Raw genomic sequence first — 17,315 nt, 5'->3', positions numbered from 1 at the left:
AAAAGTACCCAAATACGTCATTTTGATATAAATTATATATACGGTGTTCACCTTGTCCTCTCACACTGCTTTGCAACACCCACTCCTCGTCTGCTTTTCTGGTAGTACACTTCTGTATATATTGTGTGGCACCTGGTTGTTACTATACCCCATAACATCAGGCTATCATATGCTATATGGAATACAATTAATGACTCACCATTATAAGTCCAGTGCTAGTATTGTGACCACCGTGGTAACGGGGTACCGTTTTCTATCAATACCCATTACCGTGCACGGAGCTGCCGTTTAAAGGCATATTTGCTAAGGGAGTGTGGCCATTTTGACATTTATATATATATATCAGCTAAAGAAGAGATCAGTGTTAGTGCAGATTTCTTGTTTAGCTGCAGCGTTTCTCCGCTCTCTGAAGCGGTCTGTGCTGTGACCTCCCCGCGTCCTTAGTGCCTTTCAGCTCTGTCGGAGGTCCCCGGGTGTACTTGTCAACGCGGTTCTGGTCTCCGTGCTGTGCCTTGATTCTTCAACTGCACCACTGCACTCCTGACCTAAACTTGTCTGGATTTTCGCTCTTCTTGGATGTATATCAATCTGCTGCATCTTATTTGCTGGGGACGTCCGACTGCGGAGAGGAGACACGGCGGACGCTGGAAGTGATGTCACAGCTTAAACGGCTTCAGAAGAGAGAAATGCTACAGCATCCCCACTATTGCTCCTATACAAGAAATTTGCCGATATCTTCTTTAATCTTTGTTGCATGTATAGAAGATTGAGCTAATCCTTTTCTTTTAAACTATGATGAACGAGGCATCACGGGATTTTAGCTCTCATACACCATTTTTATATTTTGTTTTAAAAATATTTTTCTAAGTGTTTTATAACCCCTTTTACCTTTGCAGTTCGTTTTTCTTTTTATATGAATATATACACATCTCCTTTAATTTAAAATGTGAGATCACTGTGGTTTCTCACTTTAACACACTAAGGCCCATATTCACTAAATGGTGCTATGCTTTATCGATTATCCATGGGGGTGTGCCACAGCCCACAGCATCAAAGAAATAAGGTTGAAGAGGGGGGGGGGGGTAGGAGGTGAGGGTGAAAGGGATGAGGGGGCAGAAGTGTGGGTATGGGGTGGAGTGGAGGGTGAAGGGGAGAATGGGAAGAGAAGTTGGGGGACAGTGATTTTAACAACAAACAAACAAACAAAAAAAAAAAACAGCAAAAATTACCTTAGCGGAAGCTATACAAGTGGTGGAAGAAATACAGTCTAAATCCGCTTTACAGTGTGTTAGGGATATGGCTAGTGGGAATAAAAGTATACAGTCCCATGCTACCCCTCATAGCCCAAAAGACTTAGAAAAGGTAAAAGTGTCAAAGTATATTTTTATTAAACATAGATGTTTGTAAAGGTATCATACTTATAAGATGGGACTTATAAGATGGGATTTTTAAAGACGGTACTCTGAGGGGGGCTAGTGGGCTACCAATTTGTAGTGCCACTGAGTCTGCGCTAGGTCCGTACTTGAAAGCCACAGATGATGTCAGAGGTGTTAAAGCCATTTGGGCAGGATGGTTAGGGTAGCATTTACCTTCCCAGACTTGGAGGCACATAACCCAGCAGGTGGCTTCTGGATGACAAGTGGCTAAGGCTGTGGTCCCAGTTATCACTGTGACACGCGCGCCCGGCACTGGGGGGGGGTGGCGTAGCGTGCACAGCGCTAACCGCGATCTGCGGTCTTTCAGGAGAGAGGGAGCTTGCGACGGGAGGGGGCATGGGAGGGGATTTGCGGGGGAGTGGCCATCACGTCACGCGGTTGGTTCGCAAGGTCTAAACGCAATTTCATCGAGTTGAAAAAAACCTTGCAGTATGGCGCAGCTGCACCTTCAGCGGGAAGGTGACCGCAGCCTTAGGTGGCAAACTTGCGCATGCCCTCGTTACATCCAGCTTTGGAAGACTGGCAGCCCTCTGATTGGCTGGTTGAAAAGTTCCCAGGCACCGATTGGTTGTAGTATTTCATGTATTAATCTGAAATACTATAAGAAACCCAGCAGCCAATCCAGACATCAGATTCTAAGTGCCAAAACAGCAGCGGCAAATTTGAACTCACCAAAAGATGCTCTTGGAGAAATAGCAGCGACAGGCTTCAGAGATTTTCAAGTCGAGAAATGTTTTATGTCCCACTTTTCGGGGCCAAGTTCTCAGAAGAGAATGTAGCGGTCGCGGCTGGAATTACACGCCGAAAAGAGTACCAGGATGTTTGGTACTATCTCCCGGTCAAGGGATTTTGGCATCTCCGGAAGAGATACAGTGGTGGCGTCAGGAACGTCATGCTGATTTGAGCTCCAGGACTTTTCGGGCTAAGTCCCGGTCAACCCAAAGACTTTGTTTTATGGACCATTTCAACTAGGAAAGTTTAGTTTTGTAGCCCAGACACCCAGTAAGTGTGTTTTCTCCTGTATATTGTAATCCATTGAGTGTACGTCTGTTTCTAAGGAATACATCGCAATTTGTTTTACTTCTTGGTTGTGCTCAGTGATATGATCCCGGTATAAAGCTGTAAATCCTTGGTCTCCCGTGACACTAAGATTCTCCACTCCATAACTATATGCCTGAATGATGAAACCTGATGACATATGAAATTATGCTGTGAAAGATGTATTCTATTTTGTCCCTGATTATATATTAAGAAAAGAAGCTAGCCGTGGACTATTTGATACATATTGAATTTAAGGAAGAAAATCTTCATTTGGCGAACCAGTAAAGTACAGAAAGAGAATCTTCTTTACGGATTGGTACCCCAAAACTTCATGCCTCTTCACCTTGGGTGGGATGCTGCAGTAATTTTTGTGTGACTTTAAGCTGTATGTTTTTTGTTTGGTGGTAGCATTTAAAGTTTATCAAAATACAGAAAAAAAAAACTAATTGGATTGAATAATCTATTTCTTAAAATATGAACCCGAGTGCAGTGCCTTTCTGTTTAATAAATTGGACAAATTACCTATGTAATTGGCTTTCTTCCAAAGATTCAAAAATCACCCATAAAGTGAAACGTGGGTCCTGTGTAAAATACATTTAAAATTTACCAGGTGCTCTGATGTATAGTTATTACTTTTCGTTTCACACGTCTCATGTGATGGCATCATAGTTAATTTACGAAGAAAAGGGATTAACAATTTGCCTGCCGGGTAAATTTTAGGATTCGGAAAACGTCCAACCCCAAAGCACACGAAAGATTATAATCATCTGAAGCATTTGGGTCACTAGGAAAACGTTTTAAAGTTTAAAAACCATTAAATATAGTCAAGAAGGAGCCGACCACCTACCTTAGTAACCATTATGATCTGGATGTCTGTCACCTACTTAGTGCCACTGGACTTCCAGGACCGTGACTAGGTGATAACTTCGGTAGTCCTGCCTTACGGCAAAACGAGTTACCAATAGTCAAAGTGGCTCAAAAAAGTAGTGGTTCTTTGCTTGACATCAAAAAAGTCTGAATTTGTTAAAGAATGGAGAATAGCTAGGTACACCATATGTCCAGAAAGTAGAAAAGGGAAAAGGCTTCTTTCAGTAAAAAGTGGCACAGCAAGTAGGCAACAAATAAAATAGTAGTGGTTTCTGTGGGTCTGTGTAAAAAGACATTAGTTCACTTTGGCCCTTTTAGATAAAGATGTAAATAATAAAAATAGGTTTTCTGCACACATCTCAGTAGGTTTCACAGGTTTCAACCAATATACTATGTTTAACCATCTACGGGTGAAAATGTTTAATTATATACTAGGTAAACTACATTTTAAAATGTAATGTTGATGGCAAAATATTTACGTATTACAATATTATTTTCTCTGCTCAAGTAATGGACTAACATGTTTGCCAGCACAGGACAAAGGCCAAACTACAATAAAGGTTTAATATGCTAATGCATTATTTTGTTACAGACCTGTATGCTCAAGCTACACCAAAGAAGAAAAGAACATTGAATACAAATATGAGATTTGAAAATGAAAGGATCTGTAACACCTGCTCACGTGAGGATGGAAATGTGAAAGCTAATAAAAGGGAACATGATTATGAGGCAACATGGGACACGTCCAGACATACGCAAGGAGTTTAAAATACATTATCAGAATTTGATCATCTAAAGAAACTGTTATACTGTACTATGTACAGCAAATCTTATATTATACTATGGAGTGCTAACCTTATATTTACAATTTTGAGGGCTGGTGAAAAGCTGACATTACCTTCACATAACAAGGTTTTGCAACAAAACAATTCAATGTACATTATTATTAAAGGAAAAAATACTGGAACAATTTGTTCTTGATAAATGGGCGAATAAAATGGGTATTGCAACAGCCCTACAAGGAAATACTTTTACAAACATGAAGATAGAAAGTATAAAATAGTTTCATAAAAACATATTAACCTTTTTGCTGCCAAAGTACAGTAGCTTGCACAGCAGGGTTTGCCTTCGGCAGCGAAAGGGTTAATGTGGTACTATGTTACAAGTGACAAAATAATTCACTGAAAGGCGGATTGCTGTATGCACCCATCAGTCCTCCAAGCACCTGAAAGTGCAACTAAAGTCAGTAATTCAATACAAATGCACTTAAGGGCAAGATAATTAGAATTACATTGGGAAAAAAAGGAGTCCAAAGTTTTACTATGGTTCTATCCCCCACAGTTGAAACCACACCATTTCCAACTCTGTTCCTCCCTCCTCCCAGCTCGTGATATACGTAAAATAATGAAGCTACCGGGTTTAAATCTCCTTCCATGGGAAACATGGCTACCAAATGTTGAGCCAATAAGAAGCTGCAACATCAGTTCCAGTATCGTGTATTGAACCTCGATCTGTATTATCTCCCGTTCAAGCCAATAGCAGTTAACGCCGATCAAGCTCAGATACCCGTTATGGGAGCATTGTGAATCTCCCAAAGTGTTTGGCAATGTGAATACCGCAGTGATAAGATTTGCCTACCTGTAAATCATGCCTGGAGAGCCAGTCTGACGCAACGAAAGTCTAGCTGGGGAGTCTGTGGTTGATTCTGGATACATGGAGCCAGCTTCAGGTGCTGTGCTCAACGGACTGGTCACCTTCTAAATACTTCTGATAAAGAAACAAAAAGAAAATAACATTTAGTTGCAGGAAAAAAAACAAGGAGACATCGCCCGAAAAAAGATAAATTGAGATACAAGGAAATAGTCTGCTCTAAAATATTAAACCCCATGTATGCCACAGAATAAATTTAAAGGACAAATATAAATGTATTTCTACTAAATACATGGCGGTATTAAGATCACTCAATATACTTAACGTATGATACAATACATAGATCAACTAAGTAACAGCCCTCTTAGGCTGTGCTTATAGTGCCAGTGACGTCAGGCTGCGGTCGCTGAAAAATCAAATTGAGACGACTTCCAGCAATCAAGCCGTCGCTCCGTCGCGTCGCGCTTACTATAAGCGCACACGACTGCGGTCACTATAAGCGCAGCCTAATACTTGAAACACAAATTTTAATGTAAAACATCTCATGTTTGTTCGCGCGTGAATGCTTTTGCAATAGTTCCAACCAAAAGCAAAGACGACTTGACATTTGTGGACGTTTCCTACAAAGTGCTGCTAACTTGCACCCTTTTCGGGGAGAGAACATCAGTATTAATCAGAATTATATTCATACTCAACATATGGGAAATTCAATAGATGTACTCTTTTTTAAAATCTTAATGTAAAATCTAAACATGTCATGTTCATTTTATAACTACATATAGTGTAAAGGTTGTTTACAGAGTAATATGTCTACAGTTTAATATTATATATTTTTTGTGCATTTCTGTATCTTGTATACCGTGACATTTGGGGGCATATTGAGGCATTCATATCCCAACCACAGAGAGTTCGAATTCTACAATTCATGACTTGTGTACAAGGAATAAGTGTTAAATACCCCAAACAGCCACTAGGTGGAGACGAAGAGTCAGGTGAATAAAAGGTAACGGTACTGTATTTTCAATAAAACTATTTTAACATCTGGCTAAGTTCAGGGTGGCAGAAGGAGATAAAAGTTCAGTAACCATTATAACAAATCCTCTCCTGACATCACTTTACACTGGGGATTAAAAATATTCGAACACGTTCTCTATGTGTAGTAATACTTAATGCATTTTGAGGACATTCTTTCAGCAGAACTGTTTAATGTAGACCTGTAATAGATCTATTACGAATGATGAAAATACATTTGTGCTCCAGAAACTATAGCCGACCCTGATGGGACTACAATAGAAAAATATATATCATTATCGGCTAAAACATTTTACACCACAGCTCCTGATTTCATTCTGTGCAATCGTAATACTGTAGCTTGTGATAATACAAAATGTACTCTACATTACATTATATTACTATAGGTCCATACATTGGTGCTCTGTTTCGTATGAGAAAACAATCTTGGAGGTACTATTATAGAAGGAAATGGCATTTCCGTGCTCTTGGAATGGAAGTACAGTCACTATGCAGCATGATATCACTCAACTTGCACTGTTTGCATCAGTCAAGAAACTAAAAGCTCACTTGAGATTTTCCTTCCTGTGATGCATAGCTGGAAATTATTTATGAGCTAGTGAAAAAAAGTGTCTCTCCTTTAAAAGAAGGGCAGCATAACCTCAGTGACATACTGTACTGTAGCTAGAATTTAGGATCTTTATTACACTTGCCATTTTCTACGCATTAATGAAATATCCAGAACCGCATCTCCCATGTCAAATGGGGAAAAAAAAATGCTACATTGTCATTTAAAGCAGCAGTGCCCCCTACTTCTTTTCTTTACCCCTTCCTTTATAGCATTGGAACCAGGAGCTCCCCCCCCCCCCCACCTAGTTAATCCACACCATTTACAGTTCTGTGTCCCTCCCCCGCCCCCCAACTCCTGAGGTACAGTAGAGGCAACTCTTATTCGAACAAAAACCAGTGGCAATTCCCCCAAAAACCCAGGAAACACCCAGGTACATTCTGAATACATGCCTTAAACTTTCCTTAAACTAGCCCCAGCATTTCTGCATTGATTAATGGCCTATCAGATTAACAGCGGGGGTCCCTGGCAGTCCCATTCAAACTGAATTGGAATGCCAGGGATCCCTGCTGTGTTAATCCTATGGGTCGTTAGTCAATGCAGAAATGCCTTAAACGTGCCTCAAACTAGCCCAGAACATACCCAGCACATACCCAGAATGTAACCCGGCTAGTTTACAGCAAATGTTAGAATAAACGTTGCCTCTACTGTACACGAATTGATGAAGTTACCAAGTTTAAATCACTCTCTAAAGCAGTGGTGCGCAAAGGGGGGGGGACGCAGGAATTTTTTGGGGGGGGGCACTTGCTGAAGCCCTGCGCTCTTCCCTGAGGCATTAAAATTAAATGCTGGGGCATCGCGTGAGGCCTCTGCAACAAACTTACTGGCGTTCAGATGCATTGGTGACGCGTCGCCATGGCAACGCGGCGTGGTGTCATGCAGAGTGTCATCACACAGCCGTCTCCATGGTAACTGGGTCACACATTTTACGCCACCGAGCGAGGTGAGGGGGGGCTCGAAAGCAAGAGGGAGCAGGCAGGGAGGCGCAGCTCCAAAAGTTTGCGCTCCCCTGCTCTAGAAAAAACAAAATGGCTACTTGGGACATCAGTTGTGGCTTCCAATAGCCAGCAATTTAAAAATATCTTTTAAAAAAACAGTGAGTAACGTCGGTATCTTCACCAATAAAAGGATCACAGGAATTGGGGGTCTTCAGACCATAAAATAGCACAGTTCAGCTCTGTAGGACCACCCAGTTCCCATATCTAACATTCCATTTCAGCGAGGTATTTTGTGGAGCCTTGAAAATTGCCATTCCAGATTCCAGCGTTCCCCACTCCCTGATATACAGGGGCCACAGGGAAGCACTGGGCTGCATGGCAGCCAATAAAGGGTGGTGTCCAGCATGGGCGTCCGCAGAAATGTTTTCAGGGGGGGGCATAATGTTAACTATACAGAGAGAGAGAGTGGTTGTGGGGGGGGGGGGTGACGGGGTGGGTGACTGACACTTTGACTGACTGACTCGTGTGTGACTGACACTTGGGTGACTGACTGACACTTGGGTGGGTGACTGACTGACTGTGGGTTGGTGTCTGTATTCATTCACAGACAGACAGACACAAACACACACCCTCCCTCTCTCAGACTCTCCCCCTCTCAGACTCTCCCCCTCTCAGACTCTCCCCCTCTCCCTCTCCCTCTCAGACTCTCCCTCTCCCACTCTCCCTCTCAGACTCTCCCTCTCCCTCTCAGACTCTCCCTCTCCCTCTCAGACTCTCCCTCTCAAACTCAGACTGTCCCTCTCCCTCTCAGACTCTCACTCTCCCTTTCACTCTCCCCCTCAGACTCTCACTCTCCCTCTCAGACTCTCCCTCTCCCTCTCAGACTCTCCCTCTCCCTCTCAGACTCTCCCTCTCCCTCTCAGACTCTCTCTCCCCCTCAGACTCTCTCTCTCCCCCTCAGACTCTCTCTCTCTCCCCCTCAGACTCTCTCCCCCTCAGACTCTCTCCCCCTCAGACTCTCTCAGACTCCCCCCCTCAGACTCCCTCCCCTTCAGAATCCCTCGCTCACTCAGACTCTCTCTCTCTCACTCAGACTCACACACACCCCACACCCCACACCCCACTCTAATGCAGATAGTTCCAAGGTGTAGCCCCATCTCTTTCTTACCCCCTCTCTTCTTCATTCACTCTCTCCCCTCACCCCTCTCTTCCTCTATTACACCCCCTGTCTCCTCACTCTTCCCCCTCCATCAATTATGCCCCTCTGACTCAAACCCACTCCCTGAATCTGTCCTCCTCACATTCATTCCCTCCCCCCCTGATCTCACACACACACAGACACACACTCAGACACAAACTCAGACACTCGCAACAAGGGGGAATCGGAGCAGGGGGGGGGGGGGAAATCGGAACGGGAAGGGGGGACCCGGAGCAGGGGGGGAATCGGAACGGGAAGGGGGGACCGGAGCAGGGGGGGGGGGGAGGGAATCAGAGCAGGAGGACAAGGGGGAAGCGAGAGTGGCATGGAGCAGTAGTCACCTGACTTGCTCCATGCAGGAAAGGGCAGGCCTCGCCAGGGAAGGTCAGATAGACTCGCAGGGGTGAGCAAACTTTTTATGCCGAGTCCCCCTTTTCATCCATTTAATTTCTCGGGCCCCCCCTGCCTGACGTAATCAAAATCACATGAACCCCCCCTTTATTAAACGATATACAATGTAAATACAAATATGTTTCAACAGCTCGCGCTTGCAAAATTAGGCTGCGTCCACGCTGCCGCCGAGAGTGGTGACATCACCAACTCTCCAAGCATGAGCACAGGGTGTCCTGCATAATTTTGCAAGCACGAGTGGGGGGTATGGATCAGGGCTATTTCTGTGTTTGTGTGTGGGGTTGTGCGCATTGACTGCTGCTGAGCATGCTTCAATGTCAATTTTGTTTGTCTCGCCAAGCACACAATCAATCACAACACAAACAACACCCCCCACACCACACACAATCACAGCACACATTCAATCACAAAACACACACATCACTACACATATATATATATATATATATATATATATATATATATATATATATATATATATATATATATATATACACATATACATATACATACACACACATCACTATACATATATATATATACACACACACACACACACACACACACATCACTATACATATACACACACACATCACTATACATATATATATATACACACACATCACTATACATATACACACACACACACATCACTATACATATACACACACACACACACACACACACATCACTATATATATATATACACACACACACACACCACTATATATATACACACACACACAGTGACATCACTATACATATATATACACACACACACACACACAGTGACATGACTATACACATACACACACACACACACACACACACACACACACACACACACACACACACACACACACACACACACACACACACACACACACACACCCCCCCCCCCCCCCCTGTACTGCTTGCTCGGCTCCCCACTCAAGTAAAGACAGGAAGAGGAGGGCTTGTGTCTGTGTGCAGAGGGACGCCCCGCCCCCTCTGCAAGCACAGGGAAACACAACACGGATCTTCTGCCTGGCATTGCTCTGCTCTGCCCCTGCTCTGCTCTGCCCACAGGTTTTGCCGCACAGGCTGCCCCCCCCCTAAATAATTTGGCGCCCCCCAGTTTTGCGCACCGCTGAGATAGGGTTGCGAGGGACAAAAAAAAAAATCCTGGCAGCGTGCCAACACGCGCCAGCCAATCAGGAGACAAGGGAGGTTTTTTTTTTTTTGCAGAAGAGCGCGCTAAATCCTGTCACGCCAGTGCCCTCTGTTCCCCGCTGTTGGCGGCCCAGGATCCAGGAGGGGGCAAGCGCCCCCCTTGTCCCCCCCTGCGGACGCCCATGGTGTCCAGTCTCACAAAATGTAATTAATATAGTACTTCAATGGAACAACAGAATAGACTTAAAAGACATGCTTTTGAGAGCAATGCTTTCTTCCTCAGGTTCTCGAAAATGTATTTTTAGCAAGTAAAAAAAAAGGTAATCACCTACAATTGAGGTAATAACTCGTTGTTACCCCACTTCAACTGGACTGACATGGCAACTGCAACCTATTTCATGGTACAGCCCTTGGACCTTTTCTCCAATCACAATTAATTTCCAAATGATCAAAATAGGTCTAAAACCAGTACGAAACCATGAAAACTCATTTGTCACGCGCTGATCATTTTATTCGCTAAGCCGTGAATCTTCTCTCTACTTATGCAATAGAACTCCATTGGTATTTTCTTTTAAAATATTTACAAAAATGGAAAGCATGTATAAGTAGACACTCCTCAACATTTACATATTTGGGTTGAGATACCATATACAATTACGAAAAACCTAAGAATTTATCTGATCATACTTGGTTCATTTTAGCAACTCTGTATGTCGACATGGATGTCATTTCTGCCATACATAACTGCTGTAAGTTGTACAACTTTTAATTTGATTTTGCATATGAAAGAGGGTTTAGGCCAATCAATGGGAGGAATTGTATTTGCTGCAATCGGTTGATGGCGACCGGTCAGAGCAGTTGCCGTCATGCCCGGCTCTCCCCAGCTGCAGGCTTCTCTCTGCCTGTCTGTCCCACGCCGAGGTGCTGTGATGCCGACGCACACCGGGTCCTCTGAGGTCAGCGCCGGAAGTCAACTGGGCTTCCGTTGCGCGCCGGCATGAGATTGAGGCCCGGCGTGCGTCAGCCTCAGACACCTCGGCGTGGGACAGACAGGGAGAGAGAAGCCTGCAGCTGGGGGAGAGCCAGGCATGGCATCTGCTCTGACCGGCCGCTGGCCCACTCACCCCCCGCCCTCCCCCCCGCACACATTGCTCCTCCTCGCTCCTTCCCTACTCTCTCACTCCCTCTTCCCCACACTCAATAACCCCCCTCTCCCTACACACACACACTAAACCCCCAATACACACACTAACCACCCCTGCCCCAATACAAACACACACATACCCCCCTTCCCCAATACACACACACAAACACTAATAACCCCCCTTCCCCCATACACACCACCTTTCCCCAATACACATGCCCCCTTCACTCAATTACCCGCCCCCACTCTATTATGCCTCTCACACATCCACACACACACACACACACACACTTGCAGCACAAACTTCCAGCATTTCGAGTGATTCTCAGAGGTCTTCCCTGGCATTCCTGAGAGACACTGTCGGCCCTGACTTAGCTCTCCGCGGGTGTATTTGTCGGACCCAGCAGAGAAGCCCTGCAGGAAGACATGTATCTTTCTGGGCACTCCTCTGCAAAGTCCGTTTTGGCAGGTACTGGTCCAGGTTAAAGCACGTGAGGGACTGGAGGGTGATAGGCACCTCATGTCGTGATTAGAATTCGGCTCAACTTCCAGCTCAAAGCGCCAGGACAACAGACTGACTTCCCGGGGCCCAGGTCTAGAGTTATGACCCCCTTCTCCCCGTGTCGGCAGTCTTGCGAGCTCCCCCATTTCACACCTTGCGAGCCCCCTCTATTTCCCCTTTCTCACTGCCTCTATCCTCTCACTCTCCTCCCATACATCAATAACCCCACTCTCACTCAATCCCTCCCCTCACTCCCCCCCCCCCAGCCCCACACATACAATCCCCACCCCAAAAATACATACATGTATGTATTTATTTCTATAGCACCATTAATGTATATAGCGCTTCACAGCAGTAATAGTTACAATCATATAAATAATAAGAGAAAAATAACACAAAGGTGAAGAAGTGCTTCAGAATTAAAAGTAACATTTAGGAAAAGGAGTCCCTGCTCCAAAGAGCTTACAATCTAATTGGTTGGTAGGAAGAACGTACAGAGACAGTAGGTGGGCATTCTGTTAAGTGTGTCTGCAAGTGGCCAAGGTTAAATGTATGAGTTGTTAATTATCAGCCATCGAGCTACTCATATGCTTCCTTAAGCAGGTGTGTTTTAAGGTGGGTTTTAAAGGTGGATAGAGAGGGTGCTAGTTGTGTATTGAGGGGAAGGGCATTCCAGAGGTGTGGGGCAGTCAGTGAGAATGGTTTAAGGCGGGAGAGGGCTTTGGATACATAAGGGTTAGAGAGAAGACATCCTTGAGCAGAACGCAAGAGCCGGGATGGTGTATAGCGAGAAATTAGGGCTGAGATGTAGGGAGGAGCAGAAGAGTGTACAGCTTTAAAAGTGAAGAGGAGAATTGAGTGTGTGATACGGGATTTGATAGGAAGCCAGGAGAGGGATTTCAGCAGGGGAGACGCCGAGACAGATTTAGGAAACGGCAGAGTGATTCTGGCAGTAGCGTTAAGAATAGATTGTAGGGGAGACAGGTGAGAGGCAGGAAGGCCAGACAGCAGGAGGTTACAGTAATCAAGATGGGAGAGAATGAGGGCCTGAGTCAAAGTTTTATCCGTCAAGCAGCAGAGCAATGGGTGTATCTTTGTAATATTGCAGAAGAAAAAGAGTCAGGTTTTAGAAACGTTTTGAACGTGAGAAAAGAATGAGAGAGAGGAGTCGAGTGTGACCCCTAGGTAGCGTGCTTGGGCTACTGGGTGAATGATGGTACTTTCAACAGTAATGTAGGAGGGAATAGGGCCAGGTTTGGGAGGAAGTATGAGGAGCTCTGGTTTTGCCATGTTTAGTTGAAGTCGGCGGAGGGACATCCAGGATGATATAGCCTACAGACATTCAGAAACTTTAGCCTGTACCGCAGGTGTAAGGTCAGGGGTAGAAAAGTACATTTGTGTGTCGTCAGCATAGATGTGATATTTGAACTCAAGAGAAGTGATTAGGTCACCTAGAGAGAGTGTGTAAAGAGAAAAGAGAAGAGGTCCCAGGACAGAGCCCTGGGGTACCCTCACAGAGAGATCGATAGAGGAGGAGATGTTTGCAAAAGAGACACTGAAAGTACGCTGGGAGAGGTAAGAGGAGATCCAGGAAAGAGCTTTGTTACGAATGCCAAGAGTATGGAGAATGTGAAGGAGACGAGGATGGTCCACAGTATCAAATGCTGCAGAGATGTCGAGCAATATGAGAAGAGTGTAATGACCTCTGTCTTTGGCAGCATGGAGGTCATTAGTTATTTTACTGAGGGCTGTGTCAGTAAAGTGAGCAGTGCGGAAGCCAGATTAATACATACCACCAAATACATACAGCCCCCCCACCCCCAAATACATACAAACCTCCCACCCCTTAAAGACATACAACCCCCCAAATACATACATACCCCCCACCCCCCAAATACATACAACAACAAAAACCACTGCCCAAATACATATAGTACAAAAACTCCTTCACCCCCCCAAATACATACAAACCCTCCACCCTCCTAATACATAGATAAAAATAAAAAAATACACCACCCCAAATACAGTACATACAAACTTACCTACCTTGGGGATGGTCTCCAGCCGGGCCCCTCTTGCTGCCGCCGGGCCACGGTCTCCCCAGCTGCGGGCCTCTCTCCCTGACACCAACACTGTCCCACGCCGAGCCTCTCTGACACAACGCCAGGCCTCCCTCATGCCAGAGCGCGTCAGAAACTGTGCCCAGCTTGCTTCCATCGTGCGCCGACAAAAGAGAGGCCAAGTGTGCGCTGCCGTCAGAAGCTCGGCGTGAGACAGTGTTAGTGTGGGAGGCCAGCAGTGAGCCGCTAGAAGTGGCAGAAAGAGCTGCAGGTTGCAGACCCCCGTACTAGGCCTATGGATTATATAGGGCGTTTTCTAACTGAGAGACAAACTAATGACACCAGAAAAGTGAGTGACGAGCTCAAAATAGACGGTCAGCATTCACTTACAAAAATGTGATTTAGTTTTGCGGTTACATTTCTGTGCTGCAAAAGTAAAGTGTTGGTTTAATCCACTAAACGTCTACATGCCTGCAAAACAGAATAGGTTAAGAAATTTAAGCATTTTATTCTGTGCTTGGCTCAGGTCAATCACTCTGGCATATGTAGTGATATATTATGATTCACTGCCCAAGCACTACTATTAAAGCTGCAGTTCAGTCTTTTTTTTTTTTTTTTAACTTCAATAGTTTCATGTGGGCAATCTCTAATTACCTAAAGAACTGCATAGCTGCCGGTCAATTCGTTCTCAGTCTATTGATCGGCAAAGTTTGGCAACATCTTTAAATATGGGGAATGTAAATCGATGCTATTGGAACAAGCATGCTTGTTAAAATAGAATACAAGAAAATTGGTCTTTCAAAGTTGTTTTTTTTAAAACAGAAAATGCTAAAAGTATTTTTTTCTTACTACAGAACTGGTTTATTAAAAAAAAACACACATGCAGGATATTGACTGAACTGCAGCTTTAAATACTATGGAAAAATCTGTGATGCAGCAACATGTATTTTATAGGACTACAGCAATTATTATAGTTACAGTTGCAAAGAATTCTGTTCAAGCAGAAAAAAAACAAAAAAAAGACGTTTGTTCCCCAGTCTCAACAATCTGCACTAAAGTGTTGATTTGAACTGTATCGGGTTATGTGGGATGACTAGTTTGACTTGATAAAATAGAAGGAAGACAGAAAATCTGAGTCCCTTCCAGAAGCAGGAGTTTCCTTACTTTGTAATATGGGAGATTGAAGGATTATATTACCTTCATCATGTTAGCAGCTCAGTTTCAGGTTTTTTTTTCTTTACAAAATGTTAAAATGTATATTAAGAAAATGTGATATTTTTACCTATGGGCAAGAATTCATGTACCTGAATTCTTTATACCAGAACCCACCACAGTGTGTGTGTGTGTGTATATGTGTGTGTATATGTGTGTGTGTGTGTGTGTGTGTGTGTGTGTGTGTGTGTGTGTGTGTGTGTGTGTGTGTGTGTGTGTGTGTGTGTGTGTGTGTGTGTGTGTGTGTGTGTGTGTGTGTCTAATGTACACAGTATAACAAAATACTTTTGTTTTTTATTTGAGTTCTTTGAAACATTTAATTTTACAATCACAAAGCAAAAAAGTTCCTTAAGCACAGAACTATTATAGCACATCAATATAATGACTCCATAAATTTAAGGTTTAATTTTTTTTTTTTTTAAAGAACTTGCCCTCTTTAAAAAAAGAAGTGTTTTACACCACCCCTTGGAAGTTGTATAGCAATTAAAATGTAATCACAATGCGGGCAAACACTAGTAAAGTATATATATTTTTTAAAAGAGCCCCCTACTGTACGTGTTTTTTGCTCATTTGTTTTTTTAACCCAAAATGCTGCTATTTGTAGCTTCGGGGGAACCCTGCTTCCCAAGATAATTACCCGGTTTAAATCTTCCTCAGTGTAAACAAAAATGGCAGCAACATCTCCGGCCAATCGGAAGGTGCAACATCAGTTGTGGCTTCCTATTGGTTGGCCATTTAAATCCCCCTTTAAGAAAAAACATAAGTAATACCGGTAACTTCATCAGTATCTTGGGAATTTGGGGGGGCTGAAAAAAAAGTGCAATTCAGCTCTAAAGAACCCGCCGGATCAAGTCCTGCAGATAAAACGGAGGTTAGTTAGAGTGGATTGCTCCTTTAATATCTGGTGAGCTTCTAATTAAAAAAAAAAAGTGAATTCCCAGCCAAAATGGGTTATTCAAACAGGTGAAAAAGATATTAAGCTTGATATTGCTGGGAAGCAAGTAGAGGGTCTGATTAAGTGCAATGGCAAGGGAGTAAGACCGAAAGTACATGTAAATCATATAATTCAGTTAGGTGGGATGAGAAAACTAGTATTGGAGAGAGTGGTCCTGAAATATATTTCCAGTAGGGCAGTTATAATTGTGGATGCTCATCATGGAAGTGCACTCGCAGCTCATTCACCTCTGATACAGAGGTGCTGCTAGTGTACCCTTCCTATGCCTCCCTCTCTTTCCATTCTTTTGTGGCTCATCCTGTCCATACTGTATATTCCCTCTAGGTGGCAGTCATCTGTTGGCCACCTATCTCTACCCATCTCACGAACTTTAAGCCTGGCTTTCCTTCTCTCACTCGCTCCTTCAACTCCCCATTTTTCTCTGGGGACTTTGATTGCTGTATTGATGACCCCTCTCTCTAACTTGATCTTCCACCCTTCTTCCTGTGATCTTGACCAATGGGCTGCAGCCAGCACTCACAAGGATGGGTCACCAACATGTTTCAATGGGAGTACAGAGTTATGTATCTTAATATATAAAATCGAAAGGTTAGTGCTATCTGCGGTGAATCTGATTGGTCCTCAGCCTCTGGCCAATCAGATTGTGGGTCTGACGTCACCCAACTGCCACTGTCTTCCCCCTTGGCCACACACACACACACACACACACACCTCCCTACTCTGTCCCCCCCCCCCCCCCCCCATCACACTCACCTCCCTCCCCGGGGCTCCAACTCACCTCCCTCCTCGGCGCTCCAACTCACCTCCCTCACTCCCCGGCGCACCACTCAGCTCCCTCCCTCCCCGGCACTCCAACTCACCTCCCTCCTCGGCGCTCCAACTCACCTCCCTCACTCCCCGGCGCTCCACTCAGCTCCCTCCCTCCCCGGCACTCCAACTCACCTCCCTCCCCGGCGCTCCAACTCACCTCCCTCCCCGGTGCTCCAACTCACCTCCCTCCCCGGTGCTCCAACTCACCTCCCTCCCCGGCGCTCCAACTCACCTCCCTCCCTGGCGCTCCAACTCACCTCCCTCCCCGGCGGGGGAACAGGCAGTGGGCAGGCAGGCTGC

At 44.6% G+C, this 17,315-nt stretch overlaps 1 protein-coding gene across 9 annotated transcripts in view; it reads right to left on the bottom strand.

Moving 5' to 3' along the window:
* KCNAB2 (potassium voltage-gated channel subfamily A regulatory beta subunit 2) overlaps positions 1 to 17,315 on the bottom strand; it is a 189,057-nt gene that overhangs the window by 116,096 nt on the left and 55,646 nt on the right. For 5 of the 9 annotated variants that reach the window (XM_075604953.1, XM_075604958.1, XM_075604957.1 and 2 more), the window contains exon 2: positions 4,983 to 5,111. In XM_075604953.1, the coding sequence (XP_075461068.1) occupies positions 4,983 to 5,059 (77 nt within the window). In that variant the 5' untranslated portion in view covers positions 5,060 to 5,111. Of the gene's footprint in view, positions 1 to 4,982; positions 5,113 to 14,428; positions 14,519 to 17,315 lie in introns of those variants that run through there. The other 4 variants (XM_075604949.1, XM_075604951.1, XM_075604955.1 and 1 more) reach the window with 3 other exon arrangements.

The sequence above is a fragment of the Ascaphus truei genome, chromosome 6, assembly GCF_040206685.1.
Source record: "Ascaphus truei isolate aAscTru1 chromosome 6, aAscTru1.hap1, whole genome shotgun sequence".
Taxonomy (NCBI): Eukaryota; Metazoa; Chordata; class Amphibia; order Anura; family Ascaphidae; genus Ascaphus; species Ascaphus truei.
This window is presented reverse-complemented; position numbering and strand designations above follow the sequence as displayed.